The sequence below is a fragment of the Talpa europaea genome (genome assembly GCF_964194135.1).
Source record: "Talpa europaea genome assembly, chromosome: 11".
In the NCBI taxonomy this organism is placed as follows: domain Eukaryota; kingdom Metazoa; phylum Chordata; class Mammalia; order Eulipotyphla; family Talpidae; genus Talpa; species Talpa europaea.
In genome coordinates, this window is record NC_140078.1 from 70,594,684 (window position 1) to 70,619,116 (window position 24,433).

Genomic DNA, 24,433 nt, shown 5'->3' on the forward strand with positions numbered 1-24,433 from the left:
AGCCTGTTTCATTTTAAGTGTTCTGTGGTTTTTGTGTTCCTTTTAGAGCCATTTCTTCTAATCTAAATCTATTCGTAGATTTGACCAAGTGTAGATTCACTTGTAAATGTGTAGGCAGTCTTTTACCTGATTTAGGTATGGCTCACCTGAACAATTTAGTGCCAGCACAGGTATTTCTGTAACTTCTTGTTCAAGAATAATGCCGTACAGGGGCCTCCCTGATGGCGCAAGGGGTTGGGATGCAGCCTATGAAGCTGTCCACAGCCACTGCAGCATGAGTTTGATCGTTGGCCAGCCAGGGAGCAACCCACATGGCGCAGCAGACCTCTCCGAACTCGCCCACTGCTCCCCTCAGCTGTGTACTTCAGTAAATCCTCCTGTTCTGCTCCCCACTCTGTCTCTGGTGAATCCTCTCACCCCCCACACCTCTGGCCTGTATCCCAGTTCTTTTGTGCATAAATAATAAATCTAAAAAAAAAAAAGAAGCATGCCATACAAATTGTGAACAGTATTTCAGGTGAGGAACGGGACACCTCTGTGTTGCCTTTCTTTTGGTTTTTTTCTTCCTCATTTTGATTTCCTCTGTATCACTTTGGACCTGTATTCTTAAAATTCTGTCCTTGAGTCCATCTTTTCCCACTACAGTTGAGGCAGATATTTTCAAAAGGATCTTTACTAAAATGTATCTGGGGAAACACAGATTTTTAATATTTAGAAATCCAGTACAAACAGGGAAAGGGCACACTGGATTCTAGCTTCTCTCCGTGCCCTAAATTACTTCTTTTCTAGCCGTCTCAGGCCTGCTGCCAAGTTTTCTTTCTTCCTTGCTCCCTCTTTGCTCTCAGCCTGGTGTCCCTAGCTCCCGGATAGGACCTAGTGTTCTAAGTAGACCTCCATCTCTTCTCTGAGGGCAAACAACAAAATAGTTACCTTTAAACCTTTTTCCCTTCTGATTTCAAACCTCTAGGATTGCTGGAGCCTTCTGTACACATTTCTAGTTTCTTAGATTAGAGGATGTACCTGTCCTGGGCAGGCTCACTTGGCAGCCTGTATACCTTGAGAATATTCCCTCTATTTCTTTCTTCCTCAGAAGAGAGGTTTGTGAGCATCTGCTTGAAACAATCCAAAGTGGGGGTAGGAGAAGATTTGTTCTCTTCACTCTAATAAGGATACCTAATCTGCATCAGTGCCTAACATCTCATAGGTAAAAACACGAATGGACTTGAATTTAAAAAAAGCATTAGGTTCCCTTGGTTATATGCTTTAGAAACAAACATGCATTGTTTCCATATCAGACACTGCCATATTTAGGATAACATATAGTGAACAAAACAAAGAAGCTTTGTTTCATGGAACTGACATAATAATAATAAACAATAGACATTGTAAGTAATAAGAAAATAAATAATATGCTAGAGGGGATAAGTGTGAATAAAAGAAAAGTAGAGCAGATTAAGGGGGATGGGAAGTGTAGGTAGGTTTGCAATTTAAACTTAGGGAGCAATATTGTGGTAGACCTCCTTTGAGGGAGGTGAGGAAGTTAACCATGTGGATATCTGGGGGAAGAAGGGTCCAGGCGTAGGTGGATCTTAAAGGTGCAAAGACCTTAAATTAGAAATAGACCTGTGTAGCTAGCCAGTATGAGAGGGGAGAGGGTAAGAAATCAGATCACAGGCCTCCCCGGTGTTGCAGCAGGTTGAACTTGGTGCTATGAGGCTGTCCACAGCCTCTGCAGTGCCGGTTCGATTCCCGGCCGGCCAGGGAGATTCCTACATGGCATGGCAGACCTCTCCTGTCCCTCCCGCTGCTCCCCTCAGCAGTGTTTTCCAGTCAGTCTGCTTGTTCTGTTCCCCAGTCTGTCTCTGGTGAATCCTCTCACCCCCCACATCTCTGGCCTGTACCCCAGCTCCTGTATGCATAAATAAATAAATCTTAAAAAAAACAACTTTATTTTGTATATTTAGTCCTTAATATGGTAAGCATTTACTTTGGATTTTGGAGGTAGGAATGGGATTTTTATCTGCATGTGGATTGTCATTAGCCCTCTTTGAAACCAAAATCTTTGGTGGCTGAATAACATGTTTCTCTTCTTTGAAGAAGATTGTGTGTCTGTTCGCCTAACCCCAAGCTAGAAAAGCACTTATTCCCAGAATTCAGGTCATGCTTGTTATCAGTACTGTATTACTAAGTTTGTTCACTTAATCTGAAACTGTCCTCTATTCCCAATAAAGGGGGAAAATAGGGAGGGGGGAAAAAGAGCTAAAACAAAGTTAATAGAAATGTATGTGGTGTGTTTTATATGTTTATATCTAAGAAGATGTTTGAAAAGCAAAAACATCATGACTTTATATATACCCATCATGTGGAAACAAAATATCAAAAGTCTAGACTTGACTGGAGATTGGATTTCTACCTTCCAGTCCTATAGAGGTTGGCATGAATCTCTCAAATCCAGGGTCTGGCCAGGTCCTTAACTTTCCTCCTGCCCAGATCCTCTGGAACACTTGGCACTGTTGGCTCCTCTCCTTTCCTAGACACCCACTGACCCAGGCTAGAAAGTTTTGCATCCTACTGGTGTTCCATTTACAGTCAGAGGCAATCCCAGGGTGAAGTCTGGGCAGGAGCCAACTGACAGTGCTAATGAGTCTACAGCCACAGTGGGCACCTCCAGAGTCTTTGGGAAAAGACTCTCTACAACTGCTCACTTTCCATGTAAGCACTGCTTCTGTATGAGTCCTTTTATTTCCATATTATGCTTTTTACTCACTTTGGTCCTCTTTGTGGGCTTAGTTCATTCCCATAAGCTTCTTTTTGACCAGACGGAGATAAGAAAGAATGAATTTGTGGTGGTAACAATAAGTAATTGACAATAGTGATATATTGCTGTAATAGACTTGGCATGGGGTATCTTAGGATCCCTAGAAATGTATACCAAACTCAGGTTTGGAGAGAATGGAGTATGGGGAATCTCCTTGGGGCAGAGATTTGCTCTCTGAAGGTAGTTGGCATCCATCTGAAGTGGATGGCTAAGCCAAAAAGTGTGTGTATTAAGGTGGTGCTGATCTGTTTCAAGATTAACTAACTTTTGTTAATGGCAGTAAAATAGATAGTAATTACCTGGGCAGCTTTGAATTAAGAACATATTGCAGTTTTGCAATGGTGAGTTTATGTTGCCCATTTTGCCCATAATTATAGGGTTCAGGGAAAAAAGGGCTCTTACAGATAAAACCATATTCCTACTCTAAAAACATTTTTCTTTTTTGTTCCTGATCTTTCAGTATAGTTTTACCTACTACATTCCCAAATCTAAAAGTATACTCAGTATTAAGGAAGTTGCCAACTACTTTAACTTTTTTTTTCTTAGAAGATTTATTTATTTATTTATTTATTTATTTATTTATACAAGCACTGGGTACAGTCAGAAGCGCGGGAGGGTGAGAGAATTCACCAGAGCCAGAGGGGAGAGCAGAACAGTCAGATTGACGAAGTACACTGCTGAGGGGAGCAGCGGGCGGCAGGAGAGGTCTGCACACCATGTGGGACACTTGCCCCACGGCCGGGGATTGTACCGGCGCTGCAGAGGCTGCGGGCAGCTTCGCAACCCAGCGCTCAACCACTGTGCCACCAGGGAGGCCTTACTTTAACTTTCTTGAGAGAAAATTGAAATTATAACAGGGTAGTGCCCAGGAAAAGGGGAGGTTCAAGGTTCCCTGCCCCAATAACCTCCCCTTTTCCTGGGGACCACCCTGTTACACAATAACAAAGAGGGTATTTAAGTATACCAGCTTTTCCTTGTCACACTGGTTTGTATGAATCATAAAGGGAAACTGTCATGCTAGACTTGGTCATAAATTGATGGCTGTAAATTTAAACTAGAAGAAATACAAAGCCTGAATTTCTTTGGGAAAAGCAACACTTTTTTTTATGATGCTATAACTCAGCAAAGAATGGCTTTCTCTGCCTGTTCATGGCACCTGCAAAAAAGTTGTTATGGTAGTGTGACCTGATTTCTCAGGCAGAAACGCTTCCTTTGAGTCGAGAGGCCCTTCCTTACCAGTGCTGGCTGTTGTAAGAAATCTGAACAGAATGAATTTGTGTCTCCTTCTCTTTGTTTTTTTTTCCCTCCTGGACCCTTACTTATTGAATGTGAAGTAAACAGGATAGTTGCCTTCCTCATGGCTGTAACATATTGTAGCTCTAAAATCAAATCCTTTGGAAAACTTAGAAGGGTTCTCAGAGCTAGAAAAGGAAGAGAGGGCCTCCCCTGGTGGCGCAGCGGTTGAGCCTGCGAAGCAGCCCGCAGCCTCTGCAGTGCTGGTTGGGTCTGGTTCGATCTGCGGCTGCCGGGCGAGGGTCCCACATGGCGCGCAGACCTCTCCTGCCGCCCGCTGCTCCCCTCAGCAGTGTACTTTGGTCCTTCTGCCTGCTCTGCTCCCTGCTCTGGCTCTGGAATTCTCTCACCCTCCCGCACTTCTGACTGTACCCAGTGCTTGCATAAACAAACAAACAAACAAACAAATAAATAAATAAATCTTTAAAAAAAAAAAAGAAACGAAAAGGAAGAGAATGTGGACTTTTGTGCATAAAAAGATGGATGGAGAAAACCAAAGTTGTATTGTTAAACAAAATTTACCAACTGCCTCTCAAGCACCAAGCAGTGTCGTACATGTTGGGGAAACACGTAATCTGTTCTTACTCCTGGGACAAATGTTTTGTCAAAATCTGTTCTTACTCCTGGGACAAATGTTTTGTCAACTCCAGGGAAACTAGCTTGCCAGGTGTTTTGATACCCGCTTTTCTTTTCTCCTTTTCTATTAGGAAAGAAGAATCAGCTGAATAGACTCTGACCTTTGGCTTTCAGTCTGCCAGGTCCGCCTACTAGCTCTCTCTTTGTGGCCCATGTGCTGCATCCTCTGCCCTCAGTGTGCAACCGGCCCCCAACGCAATGTGTGTTTGTCAAACCATGGAAGTGGGGCAGTATGGCAAGAATGCAGGTCGGCCCGGAGACCGGGGAGTCCTCCTGGAACCCTTCATCCACCAGGTGGGCGGACACAGCAGCATGATGCGCTACGATGACCACACTGTGTGCAAACCCCTCATCTCCCGGGAGCAGCGCTTCTATGAGTCCCTCCCTCCTGAAATGAAGGAGTTCACCCCTGAGTACAAAGGTCAGTCACAGGCCTGTGTGAAGGCCCTTAACTCAGTTTTCCTTGTCTTTTTTTCCCCTTTTGATGTGGTTTTAGGTGCTTGTTGTCTCAAAGCAGCTAAGTCACTTTATTAAGTAAAATTAGAAGTTGAAGGCATCAACAAAGTCTTTAGCTCTTGAAAATTGAATTCATTGATAGGTGAACTGGAGAAGAATCCACAAAATTAAGTCCCATTGGTAAAGAAGATCATGGTGTTGCCAAGGTTTCCTGTTTTCTAGAATGCTCTAGGAGAGAAGTGGGGGAGCATTTCTCTGGTCCCAGAGAAAGGAGAAATTGGATGCCTTCCTGGCCAGACTGTTGAAATAGCTGGCAGGAGGCTCTGTGGAGCCTGTCTGTATGTGCTGAGAGTGTGGACTGATAAAGAAATTTACAGAAAGACTGGGGCCTTGAGGTCTTAACTTTGAAGGAGAAAGAATCTGTTTCAAAATACACATAAAAGAGAATCCATGAATCATCACTTTGGTTTTTAAAGTCTGATTTATGTCACTGAACATTTTTATGATTGTTTAACATGTGTAAGTTATTTTTTTTTTAGGTATTCTGCTTTTTAAGCTTCCAAAACTATATGAGTTCAGTCATCCACTGCATCCCACACCATGTTCTACTTAATGGGTCCTGTATTTAGAAGAACCAATCCATACTGGTATAGACTTTTGTTGCTTATTTCACTTTTTAAACAATTGTAGTAAAATATATATAACATAAAGTTTGACATTTTTATGTGTTAAATACAATGTCATTGTTATATAACCCTTATCACTATTTCCAGAACTTTTTCATCACTTCAAACAAAAACTATACCTATTAAATAATAACTGCCCATTTGCACCTCACTAGAACCACTGGTAACCTTTAATCTACTTTTTGTCTCTACACATTTATTAGTTATTTTATATAAATGGAATTGTAATTTTGTCCTTTTTTGTTTTCAAGGTTTGTGTTTCTAATTTTTCAAGGGTCATCTGTGTTGTAGCATGTATCATAACTTCCTTTCTTCTTATGGCTGAATACTATTCCTTTTTAAGTATATATACCACATTTTGTTTATCCATTGATCTGTTGATGGACATCTGGGTTGTTTCCATCTTTTGGTTACTATGAATAATGTTTCTGTGAATACTGGCTTACAAGTATTTTGAAATCCCTGTTTTCAGTTCTTTGGTTATATACCTAGGAGCAAAATTGCTGAGTCATATAGTAATTTTGTGTTTTAGGTTTTTTTTAAAGATTTATTTATTTATTTATGCATATAAGAACCGGGGTGTAGGGCCTCCCCGGTGGCACAGTAGGTTGAGCACAGTGCTGTGAAGCTGTCCGCAGCCTCTGCAGCATGGGTTTGATTCCCGGCCGGCCAGGGAGAATCCCACATGGCACGGCAGACCTCTCCTGTCTCACCTGCTGCTCCCCTCAGCAGTGTATTTCCATCCGTCTGTTTGTTCTGCTCCCCGCTCTGTCTCTGGTGAATACTCTCACCCTCCCGCGCCTCTGACCTGTATCCTAGTTCTTGTATAAAAATAAATAAAATCCTTAAAAAAAAAAAAAAAAAAAGAACCGGGGTGTAGGCCAGAGATGGAGGGGGTGGTGGTGTGAGAGGATTCACCAGAGGCAGAGGGGGTTGCAGAACAGGTGACTCTATTGAAATACACTGCTGAGGGGAGCAGAGGGTAAGACAGGAGATGTCTGCTGTGCTGTGTGGGTTAGCTCCCTTGCCGGGGATCAAACTCATGCTGCAGTGGCTGGTGATAGCTTGATAGCACTGTGTCTTTAACCCCTGCATCACCAGGGAGGCCCCCAAGTTTTGTCTTTCATTATTAAAACCACCCTATTGAGTGTATTGATTTGCTTTTGGCCATTTGTATTTCTTTTCTGGAGAAATGTCTATTGATGTCCTTTCTGACATTTGAAATTGGATGGTGTGGTTGTTATTTTCAAATAGAATCAGAAGAATATTAAATTTGAAAGAATACATATTCATGGGCTACAAAATAAAAGAGGAGGCCAGAATTCAACACTGCTTGCTCTAAGTGGCTAAGAAACAACAGTTACATATGCTTTATAAATGCAGCTTCTTCCACCTACTCATCCCCACTCAACACATCCAAACCTTGTGCTATAAATATGTCAAAACCAGAAAGAGAATTATAGGCCCTGTTAACTCAGAGTCCTAAGAGAAAAAAAATCCCTTAAAGGGAAGTTGAGCCTTAACTCCTGAGAAATGTTTTTTAAATCAACCACCAAATGAAAATAACAAATAAATAAATAAGAAAACACAGAGAGGGAGAGAAAAGGAAAAAATGAAACCATAACCACTAGCACTGGGACAAGTTAGAATCTCAAGGTGTCTCCCAGGAAAAGATAATTAAGTTAAGGTATTGATGCAGTTTTTCCTCCTCTCTTAGACTGGAAACAGAAATCTTTAAAGGCATAGCAAATCTTTAGTATCTGTTTGATTTTCTTTCTTTGGGCTGCATTTTCTCAAGGGAAAAAGGTGTACTTCCTCAAATATATAGTTCATTTAGCTTTTTGTCACTGATGCTGCCTTCCCTCTGCTGGCCACCCTCTGGGACATTGCCTTCCTCAGCCCCCAGGACATCAAGAATATCCTGAACAGCGTGGACATTGAGGCAGATGAGCAGCTCGACAAGGTCATCAGTGAGCTGAAGAAAAAAAAGCATTGAAGACATCAGTGGGCAGGTTCTCAGCAAGGTGGCTAGTGTGCTCCATTTCTGCTGCCCTGTGATCCACTGCCGCTCCTACTGCTGGTTACACCCCCACCACAGCAGAGGAGAAAGAAGAAGTTGGAAGAGTCCTAATATGCAGGATTTGACTTACTCTACTAGAGTCCTGTTCTGCAAATAAAGACCCTTTTGACATTCAAAAACAAAAACATATAATTCAAATACAGATTCTTTTTTTCCTAAGTCAAATGAAACCAAATTTATTCAGATAAAAGATAATGCAGGTTCAATTCATGTATTTCAGAGACCAACATTTATTTTGAAATAAATTTAAAATCACAGAAAGTATACACAAATTATAATAGAGTTCTCATATACCCAGCTTTCTCTAATACTAACATCTTTATTTAACCATAATACAATTTGTAATTGCCAAAATCAAGAAATGTATATTGATATAATACTAATAGCCAATCTTTTTTTTTTTTAAAGATTTATTTATTTATTTATACAAGCACTGGGTACAGTCAGAAGCGCGGGAGGGTGAGAGAATTCACCGAGCCAGAGCGGGGAGCAGAGCAGGCAGGAGGACCGAAGTACACTGCTGAGGGGAGCAGCGGGCGGCAGGAGAGGTCTGTGCACCATGTGGGACCCTCGTCCGGTGGCCGGGGAGCAGCCGGGGACCGAACCGGCGCTGAGGAGGCTGCAGGCAGCTTCGCAACCCAGCGCTCAACCGCTGCGCCACCGGGGAGGCCCACTAATAGCCAATCTGTACACCTTTTTCAGATGCCATCAGTTTCCACTATATCCTTTTCCTGATCCAGGAGGTCACAGTGTGCTCAGTCTTCCTCAGTGTACTCTAATCTAGGATAGTTTCTCAGTTTATTTTTCAAAACTTTTTAAAAGTTTTAACAGTTATTTTATAGACGTTCCCTAAATTTTGATGTGTCTTATTTTACACATGATTAATTAGGTTATGTATTTTAGGCAACAGAAATGATCCTGTGTTGTCCTGAGTTCATCATATCAGGAACAACGTGTATTGTTGCTCATGGTATAATTTTTTTTTTTAAAGATTTATTTATTTATGTATACAAGCACTGGGTACAGTCAGAAGCGCGGGAGGGTGAGAGAATTCACCAGAGCCAGAGCGGGGAGCAGAGCAGGCAGAAGGACCGAAGTACACTGCTGAGGGGAGCAGCGGGCGGCAGGAGAGGTCTGCGCGCCATGTGGGACCCTCCTCCGGTGGCCGGGGAGCAGCCGGGGATCGAACCTGCGCGGCAGAGGCTCCGGGCAGCTTCGCAACCCAGCGCTCAACCCCTGCGCCACCAGGGAGGCCCTTAATTAATTAATTTATTTTTGATTTATGTATACGAGCACTGGGTATAGTCAGAAGCGCGGGAGGGTGAGAGAATTCACCAGAGCCAGAGCGGGGAACAGAACAGGCAGAAGGACTGAAGTACATTGCTGAGGGGAACAGCTGGCGCGGTAGGAGAGGTCTGTCACCCTATGTGGGACCCTCACCCAGCGGGCCGGGGATCGAACCAGTACTGCAGAGGCTGCGGGCAGCTTCTCAGCCCAGCGCTCAGCCACTGCGCCACCAGGGGAGGCGCTCATGGTATAATTTTGATCATGAGGTTAAGGTGGTATCTGCCAGGCTTTCACACTATAAAGCTATTATTTTTTCCCATTGTAATTAATATCTATGAGGAGATACATAGAGAGTCTCTAAACATTCTGCTCACTAGCGCACTAATTTTAGAATCTATCAGTTGTTCTACCTACAATTATTACCATGTTGTATGCCTAATAGTGACATTTGTTTTCATCATTCCTTCTGTAACAATTAAGTGGAATTCGAATTCTATAGAAAGAATTCTCCCTTCTTACTAATTTATCACTATGAACTGTCCCTCAAATTATTCTAGATTTGACCACTGGAAGTCCTTTATGCTGGCTTGTGTGTACTTTTTTTTTCTTTTGTGTGACCCTCGCCGGTGGCCGGGGAATGAACCAGCACTGCAGAGGTTGCCTGCAGCCTCGCAGCCCAGTGCTCAACCGTTGTGCCACCAGGGGAGGCCCTTGTGTGTACTTTTGACATATAGTCCCTTTTTTTTTTTTTTTAAGATTTATTTATTTATTTATACAAGCACTGGGTACAGTCAGAAGCCCTGGAGGGTGAGAGAATTCACCAGAGCCAGAGCAGGGAACAGAACAGGCAGACTGAAGAAGCACACTGCTGAGGGGAGCAGCAGGCGGCAGGAGAGGTCTGCGCGCCATGTGGGACCCTTGCCCGGCGGCTGGGGATCGAACCAGTGCTGCAGAGGCTTCGGGTAGCTTCGCAACCCAGCGCTCAACCGCTGCGCCACCGGGGAGGCCCCAGTCCTATTTTTTTTTTTTTTAAAGATTTATTTTTTATGCGTACAAGAACTGGGGTCTAGGCCCAAGGTGCTGAGAGGGGGTGGTGGTGAGAGGATTCATCAGAGACAGAGCGGATAGCAGAACAGGCAGATCTACTGAAATACACTGCTGAGGGGATCAGTGGGTAAGACAAGAAAGGTCTGCTGCGCCATGTGGGTAGCTCCCTGGCTGGGGATCTAACTCGTGCTGCAGTGGCTGCGGATAGCTTCATAGGTTGCATCTTAACCCCTTGTGCCACCAGGGAGGCCCTGAAGCATAGGCATTTTTAACCAAGCTAGGAAAAATGTCAGTTATATTCTTTACCTTGGCACTAGGCTTGAAGAGGGATTTTCATTTATTTAGTATAAACAATTATAGTCATTAAGTGTATTCCCTATAGTACTGACAGGTTTCTGCATACTTATACAAATAAATTTTGCTCATTTATCAAGTAATTTTTTAAAAAAGATTTATTTATGCACAAAAGAGCTAGGTACAGGCCAGAGATGCGGGCGGGTGAGAGGATTCATCAGAGACAGAGTGGGGAGCAGAATAGGTAGATTGACTGAAATACATTGCTGAGGGGAGCAGCGGGCGAGACAGGAGAGGTCTGCTGCGCCATGTGGGTTGCTCCCTGGCCAGCTGGGTATTGAACTCATGCTGCAGAGGCTGCAGATTGTTTCATAGTGTGGTGCTTAACCCCTTGCGCCACCAGGGAGGCCCTTATCAAATAATTATTGAGCTTGTGCTAGATGCATGTAAAAGACAAAAAAGTCCATACTCTCAAGAACTTACATGCTGTTGTGACCAAGAATAAATCATATAAAACAGTTGTAGATTGTGATAATGCTATGGAGAAACTAAAGTTCTGTAATTGCAAACACAGAACAAGGGCTTCCAGATCACAATACTTGATATAGGAGCACATCAGATCAGGGAAGGAATGTTTGGAGAAACTTGAAGGATAAACGCTAAGGAGCAGATGGGCAATGGAAAGAACATTCTGAGCATAAGTGAAATAACAGATTAAAAAAAAAAAAAAGTTTGGATTGTTCTAAGAACTAGTTTGCCTCTTTTTGCCAACTAAGAGTTAAGAAACAGTACACTTCAAAAATGATCAAAGGACTTGAGCAGACATTTCTCCAGAAAAGTATAGATGACCAATAACCACATGAAAAAGATGCTCAATATCATTAGTTACTAGGGAAATGCAAGTCAAGACCACCATGCATTACCACTACCCACCCATTAGGATGGCTCTTAAGAAAAAACCCAAATATTGTCAAGGATGCGGAGAAATGGGAACATTGCTGGTATGAAAATCAAGTGGTATAGCCACTTTGGAAAACAGATTGACAGTACTTCAAACAGTCAAACACAGAATTACCATATGATTCAGCGATTCCATTCCTAGCCAAAAAGTGGGAAAACCCATCAATAGATGAATGGATAAACAAAATGTGATATATGCTTAAAATGAGATAATATTCAGCCATAAAAAGAAATGGAGGTCTACTACATGCTACAACATAGATGAACCTTGGAAACATGCTATGGGAAATATACTAGACACAAAAGAGTCCACTTATATGAAATACTGTCAATAGACACATTTGTAGAGAGGAAGTAGACTAGAGGTTACCAGGGTATTGATAAAGGGATAATGGTGAGTTAGGATTTATGGGTACATAGTTGTTGTTTCAGGGGATGAAAAGTTATGGAAGTAGATCTAAGTGATAATGGTTATGACTGTACTTCATGTGACTATTGTACATTTAAAAATGATTAAAATGACAAATTTATGTTGCATATATATTTACCACAATTTTGAAAAGTAAATAGAGTACTTATTTAAAAAAAAAAACCTTCACCCAAATATAATCTGTCTCTATTTAAAGCAATATTATAAATGCCTAGAAAATTAGGAACTTATGTCATTTCAGCTAAAAGGTGTTTGATTTTAATTTTTCTGTCTGTATTCCACTTAGGTGTGAGTAATGGGAGTTCTTTTTTTTTTTTTTTTAGAGGCATGTTTTATTTATTTATTTATTTTATTTGTTTAGACGTGCACTGGGTACAGTCAGAAGTGCGGGAGGGTGAGAGAATTCACCAGAGACAGAGCAGGAAGCAGAGCAGGCAGAAGGACCGAAGCACACTGCTGAGGGGAGCAGCGGGCGGCAGGAGAGGTCTGCACGCCATGTGGGACCCTCCTCCGGTGGCCGGGGAGCAAACCAGCGCCGCAGAGACCGTGAGCAGCTTCGCAACCCAGTGCTCAACCGCTGCGCCCCGGGGGAGGCCCCTGGAAGTTCTTTTTTAAGTTAGGATCAAAATTATTTTACTTAAGCTGGTGGTAGAGTAGATCGCTAGTTTGATTTCCAAATTTCACTTACTCTTGGAGGAATCTTCTTCCTTTCCTACTCAAAGCATAGCCATTTCTTCCCTATCAGGTAAAATGTTCTGTGTTAGCCAGTGGTATCCTGGGATACTCAAAGGTGTGTGTCTACAAAGAATTAAAGATTTCCAGTATAGCTTTTATTTATTTATTTATTTTTTAAGGTTTATTTATTTGTTTGTTTGTTTGTTTGTTTATTTATTTATATAAGCACTGGGTACAGTCAGAAGCACAGGAGGGTGAGAGAATTCACCAGAGTCAGAGTGGGGAACAGAACAGGCAGACCGACGAAACACATTGCTGAGGGGAGCAGCGGGTGCGGCAGGAGAGGTCTGCACACCATGTGGGACCTTCGCCGGTGGCCAGGAATCAAACCGACACTGCAGAGGCTGCGGGCAGCTTCACAGCCCAGTGCTCAACTGCTGCGCCACCAGGGGAGGCCCCAGTATAGCTTTTAGATGACCTTGGAAGACATAGATAAAATAGCTGATTGTAAAAGGAGAGAATGATAGATTGGACTATATAAAATTAAAAACTAATGTTTATGAAAATACACCTTCAAAGAAAATGAGCAGATAAAGGTACTGCAGTACATATAACTCACCAAAGATTATTTGCCAGAAAACAATTTGATAAATTTTTTTTTTTTTAAATTTTCTAGAGGCATGTCTTATTTATTTATTTATTTATTTATTATTTGTTTGTTTGTTTTTTTGGTTTATACATGCACTGGGTACAGTCAGAAGCGCGGGAGGGTGAGAGAATTCACCAGAGCCAGAGCGGGGAGCAGAGCAGGCAGAAGGACCGAAGTACACTGCTGAGGGGAGCAGCGGGCGGCAGGAGAGGTCTGCGCGCCATGTGGGACCCTCCTCCGGTGGCCGGGGAGCAGCCGGGGATCGAACCGGCGCTGCAGAGGCCGCGGGCAGCTTCGCAACCCAGCGCTCAACCGCTGCGCCACCGGGGAGGCCCTGATAAATTTTTAGTGGACCAGATCAAATAAAAGAGAAGGCATAAATTTTCATTATCAGCAATGATTAGATGTGTCACCAGTACAGATTCTGCAGATATTTGAGACATAGATGCAACACAATTTTCTTGAAAGACACAAACTACAAAAGCTCACTCAAGAAGAAATCGATCATCTTTATATAAGTCCTATCTATTAAACCACTTGAAATTGGAGTTTAAAGTATTTTAGCAAACTCCAGGACCACACAGCTAAATTGGTGAATTCTTTTTTTTTAGAGATTTATTTTGTTTGTTTATACAAGCACTGCGTACAGTCAGAAGCGCCGGAGGGTGAGAGAATTCACCAGAATCAGAGCAGGGAACAGAACAGGCAGACTGACAAAACACACTGCTGAGGGAAGGCAGGAGAGGTCTGCGCGCCATGAGGGATTCTCCCCGGTGGCCCGGGGATCGAAACGGCGCTGCAGGGGCTGTGGGGCAGCTTCGCAGCTCAGCGCTCAACCGCTGTGCCACCAGGGGACGCCTTCTACCAAATATTTAATAAAAATGCTACCAGTTCTATGCAAACTTCCCAAAAGTTGAAGAGTGGATATATCCCAACGCATTCTATAAGGCCCTTATAAGAAAATAAATGTCCCTCTTGAACACAGATATAAAAAATCTAGGCAAACTTTTAGCAGATTGAATCCAGTGGTATAATAAAGATAATATGACATGACCAAGTAGGGTTTCATGAATAATGCAGGGTTGGTTTTAACATTAAAAGTTAAGTAATTTGTCATATTAATAAACTAAAAAAAGAAAAAACCTTATGATTATCTCAGTTGAGGCAGTAAGGACATTTGGCAGTATCTACCTTTCACTCTTGGCAAAACATTAGCAAGAACATTCTCAGGCAATTAGATATAGAAGAAAAGTTCTTTAGCCTGATAGAAGGCAGCTATGAAAAATCCATAGCTAGGATTATACTTAGTGATGAAATAACTGATTTCCTCTATAAGATCAGGAGTGGGGCAGGGATGCCTGTATTCTACACTTGTGGTCAACTTCTGCAAGTTCTGGCCAGTATAGTTAGGCAAGAAAATGAAATAGGAATCCACTTTGGAAAGGAAGAAGTAAAACTGTCTTTATTTGTAGACAACATAGAATTATGTCTTCAGCTAAACTGTCTATCAAGTATTGGTACAGAATAAAGTTCTTCAAAGGGCTCAGAAAACTGTCTTCCTGAACACTGGTTCTTAGGCAGTAACTTGAAGATGTATTCCACTTAAATAAATAAACCAAGAATAGGGAAAGGCAGGGAAGTAGAAGAACGTGGGAGGAATGGAAGGAGGGTCCCGGCATGGGAGCTGTGTGGCAGGCCTCGAGGACACACTAGATTAGAGCATGAGGGAGAGCCCGGAGACAAAGATTGTAGACCAGAGGGCACACAGTCATGAGTAAAATTGTCTGGTAAAGACAGAGGAAGTTACCAAGGTGGGAACCTGCAGGAGAGGTAGACATTATGTAAGAAAGCCAGGGATGCATGTGAAACCCCCTAAAGAGGGACATAAATTTAAACAATATGATTGGAATGTAAGAAAAATCTATTTTACCTTGATGTTTTAAGGATTTTGTTTTCTAAAAGGACTCATGGATTGGGGCGGTGCCCACCTGGAGAAAGAAATGACCCCAAGAGAAGGATATTCTTGATGTGTTCGTCATGCTTTTCACTAATTTGCTGATTATCGAGCCAGTTATGCACACCAAGAGTATAAAAGAGAATTGTAATTGACAGAGGATGGGCTGTGGAAGCTCTTAGACAAAGGGCAGCCTGGGTCTTCTTTTTTTTTTTTTTTTTTTTTGAGTCTCCTGTTTGTTAGATTTCTGGGTATAGCTATAATTTAACTCCTTTGGCAACGACCCAGAAGAAAAGACAACCTGTTTATTAAAAATGGATACAACAGCATGGAAGACAGAACGTCATCTCAACTTAGGAATGCCAGTATTTTGGTGGAGTGACAGCTCTGTCTGTTGAGGCTAGAATAGCCTGATGCTCAGTGTGGGCAGAAAACATATTTTGGGAACTGTCTTAGAGAAGTTTTGATATCTCTGTAGGTCACACCATCAGGCAGAAAGAAATTGGATTTAGAGGTGCACACAGACAGGAAGTGACAGCATCATAAGTAATTCATAAGGGTTGAATTACTTCAGGTAATTCTGAGCTGACTGACAGCTTAGAAATCAATCCCTGACAGTGAGAGGGTTAAATTAAGAGTAAAAAATACAGATTTATCCAAGACCAAAGATATATAGCAAACTTAGAGGGGTGAGTGGCCTCTGTCTTCTGGAAAGATGGTATTTACTGGTCCAAGTTCCTGCACTGATCTATGGTTGGTTCAGGTGATGCCTGTTGCAGGTGGACAGTGAACACTAGCAGCTGTGCTCTGCAGACCCAACCTGTGACTTTTGTTAATTACCTGCCCTTTTTTTTTTTAAATAGGTGTGGTGTCTGTGTGTTTTGAGGGGGACAGTGATGGTTATATCAATTTGGTGGCTTACCCTTACGTGGAAAGTGAGACGGTGGAACAGGATGACACACCAGAGCGGGAGCAACCTCGACGCAAACACTCCCGCCGGAGCCTGCACCGGTCAAGCAGTGGCAGTGACTACAAGGAAGAGAGAGTCAGCCTGACCCTTGAGACCTCTGAAAGGTAAGGGAGGGGTGAGCAGGGTTGAAGGTGCAGGTCTGGTCCTGTCAGCACACTCAAGTCCTGACATATCATAAAAAACTAGGGTTCAAGGTTGGGGGATAATGATTGGCTTTTTGGCCCACCCACATTGCTGTGGCCTATCTGCTTTGTGTCACATCGCCCCAGTAATGCCTCCTGAGTACAGGTGTATCTGTTCAAGAGAGAGGGAAGACTTTGGAAGCAAGGACACCCTTTGTCCTGTGTTCTCCAGCTTTCTTATGACTTGCACACCCTAAGACAGAAGGTCAAATTGCACTGGCCCACATCTGAGACTCTTGTCTATTTTCTGACCTGCAGGATGTCAGAGCCCCAGGGCAATGAGAATCCATCCAGACTCTCATTCTTTAGGGGCTTGGATGTCAGACCTCTCTAAGACTCTAATACCAGTTGTTAACCCTTTTCTTATATCTAAAATTTAATTTATTGTACTGGAAATTGATTTTTCTTATGGATTAGGTAAATCTTTTACAGTTATGTTTCTTGATATTTCATGCAAAAAAAAAAAAAAAGTAAACTCCTTGGTGGTTATAATTAAAAGGACAGACTGGGCCTCCCTGGTGGTGCAGCGGTTGAGCGCTGGGTTGCAAAGCTGCCTGCAGCCTCTGCAGCGCCGGTTCGATCCCTGGCTGCTCCCCAGCCACCAGAGGGGGGGTCCCACATGGCGCGCAGACTTCTCCTGCCGCCCACTGCTCCCCTCAGCAGTGTACATCAGTCCTCCTGCCTGCTCTGCTCCCCGCTCTGGCTCTGGTGAATTCTCTCACCCTCCTGCGCTTCTGACTGTACCCAGTGCTTGTATAAATAAATAAATAAATCTTTAAAAAAAAAAAGAAAAGGACAGACTTAAAAATGTTGATAAAGGGCCTTCCTGGTGGTGCAAGAGATTAAGTCTCAGCACTATGAAGCTGTCTGCAGCCACTGAAGCACGAGTTTGATCCCCGGCCAGGGAGCTGACCCACATGGTTTTGCAGACCTCTCCTGTCTTGCCTGCTGCTCCCCTCAGCAGTGTATTTCAGTAAATCTGCCTGTTCTGTTCCCCACTCTGTCTCTGGTGAATCCTCTCACCCTCTGCACCTCTGCCTGTACCCCAGTTCTTGTATGCATAAATAAATAAATCGTTTAAAAAAAGTGTTGTAAAGATGTAGAGTACTCTATATCCATTGCTGATGGGAATGTAAAATAGTGCAGCCATTTTGGAAGAAAATTAAACAGCTCTTTAAAAAGTTAAATCCAGGACTTCCACAAAAAGAACTGAAAAAATATATTCACACACAAAACTTGTACAGACATTTGTAGCAGCATTCTTCCTAATATCCAAAATGTGGAAATAACTCAAGCGCCCCTCAACTGATGAATGGATGAACACAATGTGGCATATTCCTACAGTAGAATATTACTTAGCTATAAAAGATGAAGTGGGCCTCCCTGGTGGTGCAGCAGGTTGAGCGCTGCGCTGTGAAGCTGTCTGCAGCCTCTGCAGTGCGGGTTCAATCCCGGCCGGTGGGCAAGAATCCCACATGGTGCAGCAGACCTGTCCTGTCGCGCCCGCTGCTCCCCTCAGCAGTGTATTTCTGTCGTCTGCCTGTTCTGCTCCCTGCTCTGTCTCTGGTGAATCCTCTCACCCTCCTGCACCTCTGGCCTGTACCCCAACTCTTGTATAAAAATAAATAAATCTTTAAAAAAATAAAAATAAGAGATGAAGTATTGATACATGCTGCAGCATGGATCAACCTTGAAAAAAGTACTGAGTGAAAGAAGCCTGTCACAAGAACCACATATTGTAGGTCCCATTTATATAACTATTCAGAATAGTCAAATCCTTAGAGATAGCCAGGGGCTAAGCGGGAGAGGAAGATGGGAAATGACTGCGAATGGTGATGGGATTTGTTTGGGGGATGATTGTATCATGAAATTACTTCATATTTAGTGTTGACTCAAGAGTCAGTTTCAGTAAGTAGGATGCTCTATATGACTCGACTTAGAAGTTTAAAGTGGGACTTATTCTCAGATATGGCAGCACACAGTTTCCCTGACATCAGGTCAGTTCAGCAACACAAGCTGCACATATATGTAGCCCATAGCTCTGTAAGGGCCAGGGTGGTCCAGACCCCCACAATGTGTGATGTGTCATTTCCCATGTCCTGGTCAGGTCCTCTCTAGCTGGGTTTGCATCTCTGATGCCAGGAGAGGACTTCACGTTCACTTCTTTACTAATCAGGGTCTCCAGATGTTGAATATTCTGTGGAAAATGGGCGCCAGCCTGCAGATGCACTTCTACGACTTCCCTTTCATTTTCCAAGGGGCTTCTTCTTGACCGGTGATTGTGGGACCTATGGTCATTCAAGTGATAAGAATAATCCCCAAGTACCTAGCTGGCATTTGATGCCTCCCTCTCAAGAACTCTTTAGAATTGGGCTTTCTTTTGTTCTCCAGAGATATATAAGTTGCTCCTGAATCATCTGATGAAGGGCAGTGAACATAGAATAAGGTCTGTGTTGTGTTTAGGGTCAGGGCCATGTTCTGAAGATGACAGCTGTATTTGCAGTGACCAGACTTTTGGGCTTGTTAGCAGAGTGTCAGAGTCACTTCCAGGAGTAGTTTGTTTCTTTACCAGGGCCGGGGCTGTGACAGCAGGATGATATTAAGTGCCTGAGAATTTATGTGGGTTTGCTTGGCAAATAGGCCAACCGTGCTATTTCCTAAAGGAGATCATAAATGATGTCCACGGTCTCCATGGATGGCCTCAGCAATACCCACATGAGAAGAAAATGAGTGTTTTGTCATACCAAGAGGTGTTGGTGGACCCCTCTGCTTCTAGTTGAAGGGAGTGGGGTCTGCCAGTGCCAGTGTTGCACAGCCTGCCACCCACCAGCTCACACTAGCCCCGGTGGCCAGCTCGCTCTGTGATGCACTCTGCGGGCAGTTCTGGAGAGGAGAAAGCTTCTGTTCTGAGGTGCAAACTTGCCCTACTGGTTCCAAAGTACTTGTCTTCACCAGTGCTGCAGTTTTCTTTGCTCGGCAGTATGATAAGCAGCATTGCAAGTTACTTCAAACAAAGATTTTCATGTTGGGGGGAAATGAAGCTATGATAAAATTGTAGTGTTTTCGGTACTTTCCTCAGCCGCTGATAAGTGTGTGGTTCTTTTTTAGCTCCCAGGAGGTGAAGAGTCCAAAGATGGAGCTACACAGCCACTCTGATGTCCCTTTCCAGATGCTAGATGGCAATAGCGGTCTGAGTTCTGAGAAGATCAGCCACAATCCCTGGAGCCTGCGCTGTCACAAGCAGCAGCTGAGCCGCATGCGCTCTGAGTCCAAGGACCGAAAGCTCTACAGTATCCTTGTCAGCACTGTCACTGCTGCCACCGGGTCCCCTGTGTGAGGGCACCTTCCGGACCATGGCAGAGGCTCTCTCTGTTCAGGAACCCCTCTTGCCCCTCTTTTGTTCTCATCTCTCGCCTTCAGATTCTTGTTCCTTTGCTTCTTATTTTCATCAACACATTTTTTTCTGCCTTTGGGGCTGGTAAGACTGCTTAAACTTGGCTGTCTTAGAACAGTATTATCCAATAGAACTTTCTGTGACAATGAGTATTTCTGTATCTCTGCTTTTTTGGTACGGCAGCCACTAGCCACACCAAATAATTGAGAAGTGGCTATAATGATAGAGTTACTGAATTTAAAATTTATTTTAAGTAATTTAAATAGCCACTGCGGCTAGTGGCTACCATATTTATCAGTGAATGTCTGGAATCGGGGATCCGAATGTACACATGCATTTTCCCCCTCCCCAAGAGATAATATTAAAAAGGAAGTATGTTTGATTTTCAGTTTCTTTTGGTCTAAAGGTAAGCACCAAAACTTACAGTGTAAAATAGTTTTAGGATGTGAAAGTATTAGGAAATGGGAATTCTTACAAATGTTTGGTGTTTTGAAGCAGTAGACAGTTAACACTGAAAAACTGAGGGGAAATGTGTTGAGCGCTTCATATGCATTTGCTCAGTTTTCATAATAGTCTTTTATGGGAAGAACTAATTCTTATTATAGATGAGAAAATGGGGGCACAGAGGAGGTAAGTGTTGTGCCAGTGAGTGGCCAAAGCAGTAATTAAGAACCGATGCTCGGGCCACCCCGGTGGCGCAGCGGTTGAGCGCTGGGTTGCGAAGCTGCCCGTGGCCTCTGCGGCACCGGTTCGATCCCCAGCTGCTCCCCGGCCACCGGAGGAGGGTCCCACATGGCGCGCAGACCCCTCCTGCCGCCCGCTGCTCCCCTCAGCAGTGTACTTCGGTCCTTCTGGCTGCTCTGCTCCCCGCTCTGGCTCTGGTGAATTCTCTCACCCTCCCGTGCTTCTGACTGTACCCAGTGCATGTATAAACAAAACAAACAAACAAACAAATAAATAAATAAAACATGCCTATATTAAAAAAAAGAAAAAAAGAACCGATGCTCTCAGTCACTGTGCAATATTTCTGTAGGCTTCTTTAAGTTTTATTGTCATTTGTTTATAGTGGATGACAAGATTAATGAAGGCCAAACCTAATGACTTTTCATTAAGGAATTAGGATATTTTAAAATGTTCATCAGAGTGATGCTAAGTGTCTTATCTTCAAGACTCTAAGGTTGCTTCTTAGTCCCCAAATACAAAACTGAGGTCCAGGCTGTGAGCCATAATGACTTTTGGCAAACACATGACAAGCCTAGACTTCTGTAAACTAAGGTTGTTACAGACGTCAGATTTGTTGATGGTGTGGGTATCAACACCAGAAGACCAGGACCATAGAGACATTTTAAGCAGAAGGTCCTAGAAGTTACTATTTCTAGTAGCGTTAAGAGATGTTTAAATATATAGTCCACTGGTTTGAAGTATAGTCAGAAAATGACAAGATAGAAATTTAACTCAGGGTTTTTTGGGAAAGATTCCTTTTTGGGAATGGTAAATCTGATTTTTCACTTTTGTATTAATGCTATGAAGATGTCTTCCTTATTTCTTAAGCCTAGGTGAGGCACTAGCTTGAATAGGGCGTTAGTTTACTGTGCTGTCAGGGATAATGTGAATCTGCCCAATCTTTAGTTTGTGTATGCCTGCAAGACAGAGCTAAAGCATAAAATAAAAATGACTTCAGATGTGATACATGTGATACATGCAATGGACAATTATTCAACCATAAAAAGGAATGAAACTCTGTCACATGTTACAACATGGATGAACTTTAAAAACACTTTGCTGGGCCTCCCTGGTGGTGCAGGGATTAAAGTTTCAATGCTACCAAGCTATCACCAGTCACTGCAGCATGAGTTCGATCTCCAGCCAGGGAGCTAACCCACATGGCGCATATCTGTCCTATCTCGCCCGCTGCTCCCCCTCAGCAGTGTATTTCAATAGATCTACCTGTTCTGCTCCCCACTCTGTCTCTGGTGAATCCTCTCACCACCACTACCACCCCCCTCCCCACACCTCTCGCCTGGACCCCGGTTCTTGCATGTATAAATAAATAAATTTTTTTTAAAAGCCCACTACTTTGCTAAGTGATATAACCAGACACAAAGGACAAATGTTAAATGATTTCACTTACATGAACCATACCTGGAATGCCTAAAATAGAAATTCATAGAGACAGGAAGTAGAATAGTGGTTACCAGGTTCTAGAGGGAAGAGGAATGAGAGAGCTGTTCTTTAATGGATACAATTTTTAGTTTCTGTTTGAGAAGATGAAGTTTTAGAAGTGGATGGTAGTGATGGGTGCGTAATAATGTGAACGTATTTGATGTTGAATAGGCATAAAAATGGTTAAAGTGATAAATTTTAGGGGCCTCCCTGGTGGTGCAGGGGTTAAAACACAAACTATGAAGCTGTCTGCAGCACGAGTTTGATCCCCGGCCGGCCAGGGAGAAACCCACATGGCGCAGCAGACCTCTCCTGACTCCCCCGCTGCTCCCCTCAGCAATGTATTTCAGTAGATCTGCCTGTTCTGCTCCCCGCTCTCTCTGGTGAATCCTCTCACCCCCCACACCTCAGGCTTATACCCCAGTTCTTGTATGCATAAATAAATAAATCTTTTTTAAAAAGTGATACATTTTACATTTTATATACTTTACCGTGTTAAATTTTTTTTTTAAATAAGTCTGGGGTGAAATCCACTTAAAAGTTTGTGAATATATTGGATTACATTCAATGAGATCACCCCCTTTTGTAGAAAAAAGGTAGTACTTTCCCGGTTGGGCTTGATGGTAAATGCGACTCCCATTCTCCTTGACCATGGTCCAGAGTTCCTCCTGCTTGAGAACGTGGTGCACCACTTTAAGTACCCCTGTGTGCTGGACCTGAAGATGGGCACCCGGCAGCACGGTGATGATGCATCAGCTGAGAAGGCGGCCCGGCAGATGAGGAAGTGTGAGCAGAGTACGTCCGCTACACTGGGTGTCAGGGTCTGTGGCATGCAGGTGAGTCACCCCTGGTGAGTGCCTCAGTGCTGCTGCTTGCATATTTTGGGTTGCACATATACCTGTCTGCTACCCGTGCCAGGTTGGCACGCGTTGGTCCAGAATCTCCTCCAAGAGGGTGAGTTCCCTACAGGGTGCTGAATATGTCTTTGTAGGTATGTTCCTGCAGCCCTCTTGTCTTTACCTGTTGACCCTGATCTGGTCTCTAGGCGCAGAGCCACTGTGGGAGCCTGTTGCTTTGACAATGGGGCAAGTAAGACTCTTGTCTGTCAGCAAGATGTTCCTAGTTTGAGTCCAGCTGGGTCCCAGGGCAACTTGAAGGAGGGGTCCAAAGGTGATGGCAGAGAACCCGTAGGCCTGGCCTCCACTCTCTCCTGGCTTTACGGCAGGAAAACAGGTGAACCTCGCCTGCCCAATCCAGGTGTGCAGGGGTGGGCAGAAAGGCTCAGGTTGGTCCAAAGTGCTTCCCAGACAGTGCTTGCCCAGGGCACTGTGAGGTATCTGGCCTCTCTGGTACTCACTGTCTGTCTCCTGGGGTTTCAGGTGTACCAGCTGGACACAGGGCATTACCTCTGCAGGAACAAGTACTATGGCCGTGGGCTCTCTATCGAAGGCTTCCGCAACGCCCTCTATCAGTACCTGCATAACGGCCTGGACCTGCGGCGTGACCTTTTTGAGCCCATCCTGGGCAAACTGCGGGGCCTAAAAGCTGTGCTGGAGCGGCAGGCCTCCTACCGCTTCTACTCCAGTTCCCTGCTTGTCATTTATGATGGCAAGGAATGCAGGCCTGAGTCCTACCTGGACCGCCGGTCTGAGCTGCGTTTCAAGCACCTGGACACAGGGCTCCCTGAGGTGGCTTCACCCAGTGGCCCCAGCAGCAGCCCCAGCAGCACCAGCCCTGAGGCGGGATCCTCCTCTCTACCCAAAGTGGATGTCCGCATGATTGACTTTGCACACAGCACGTTCAAGGGTTTCCGGGATGACCCCACTGTGCATGACGGGCCAGACAGAGGCTACGTGTTTGGCCTCGAAAACCTCATCAGCATCATGGAACAGATGCGGGACGAGAACCAGTAGGCCCAGCTCTGGACCCTCAGAACTCCTTCCTCTCCACCCGCAGGCAGGGACCATTGCTCTGAACTCACCGTGAGGACACACAGACTTGCTTTTAAAGGGTTATATTTCTCTTTGGTGTAAACTAAAAGAAATGTTTTTAGCTGTAGCCTGGAATCCATATATATAAAGTGCAGGAGGGCAGAACACACATCCTCTCAGCCAGGCTCCTTCGCGCTGTGGCTCTGACTGCTGTGTCCGGGCTGACTTAGGAAGGAAGAGGTGTGAGGTGTCCCTGGTGGGCTTGGCAGCAGGACACTGCCCTTGGACATTGGTTTCTCTTGCCTAGGTCTTTGGGGGTCTGTGATGCAGGGCCCTGTTGGTTGTGGGGTGAAACCTGATTGATGCAGGACACCTCCATTTCCCACTCATCCCTTGCTCCTCGGAAGTCAAGGGGATTGGGTGCCCATCTTTTGGGGGACCTTTGAGTCTTGTTTTGGTGGGTGTCAGCCAGCTCTTTAAAAGATGTCCAAGGCACTGTGGGGCCAACTGTCTGCAGCTGGATCCACC

General features: G+C 44.0%; 1 protein-coding gene across 1 annotated transcript; it reads left to right on the top strand.

Moving 5' to 3' along the window:
• Positions 1-4,945: 4,945 nt before the first annotated feature.
• On the top strand, positions 4,946-23,887 carry IP6K1 (inositol hexakisphosphate kinase 1; the record flags this gene model as incomplete). Its single annotated transcript, XM_084246747.1, has 5 exons — positions 4,946-5,168; positions 16,129-16,339; positions 19,526-19,707; positions 22,635-22,810; positions 23,354-23,887. The coding sequence occupies 5 exons, from the start codon at positions 4,946-4,948 to the stop codon at positions 23,885-23,887; spliced, it is 1,326 nt and encodes a 441-aa protein (XP_084102873.1).
• Positions 23,888-24,433: the final 546 nt, after the last annotated feature.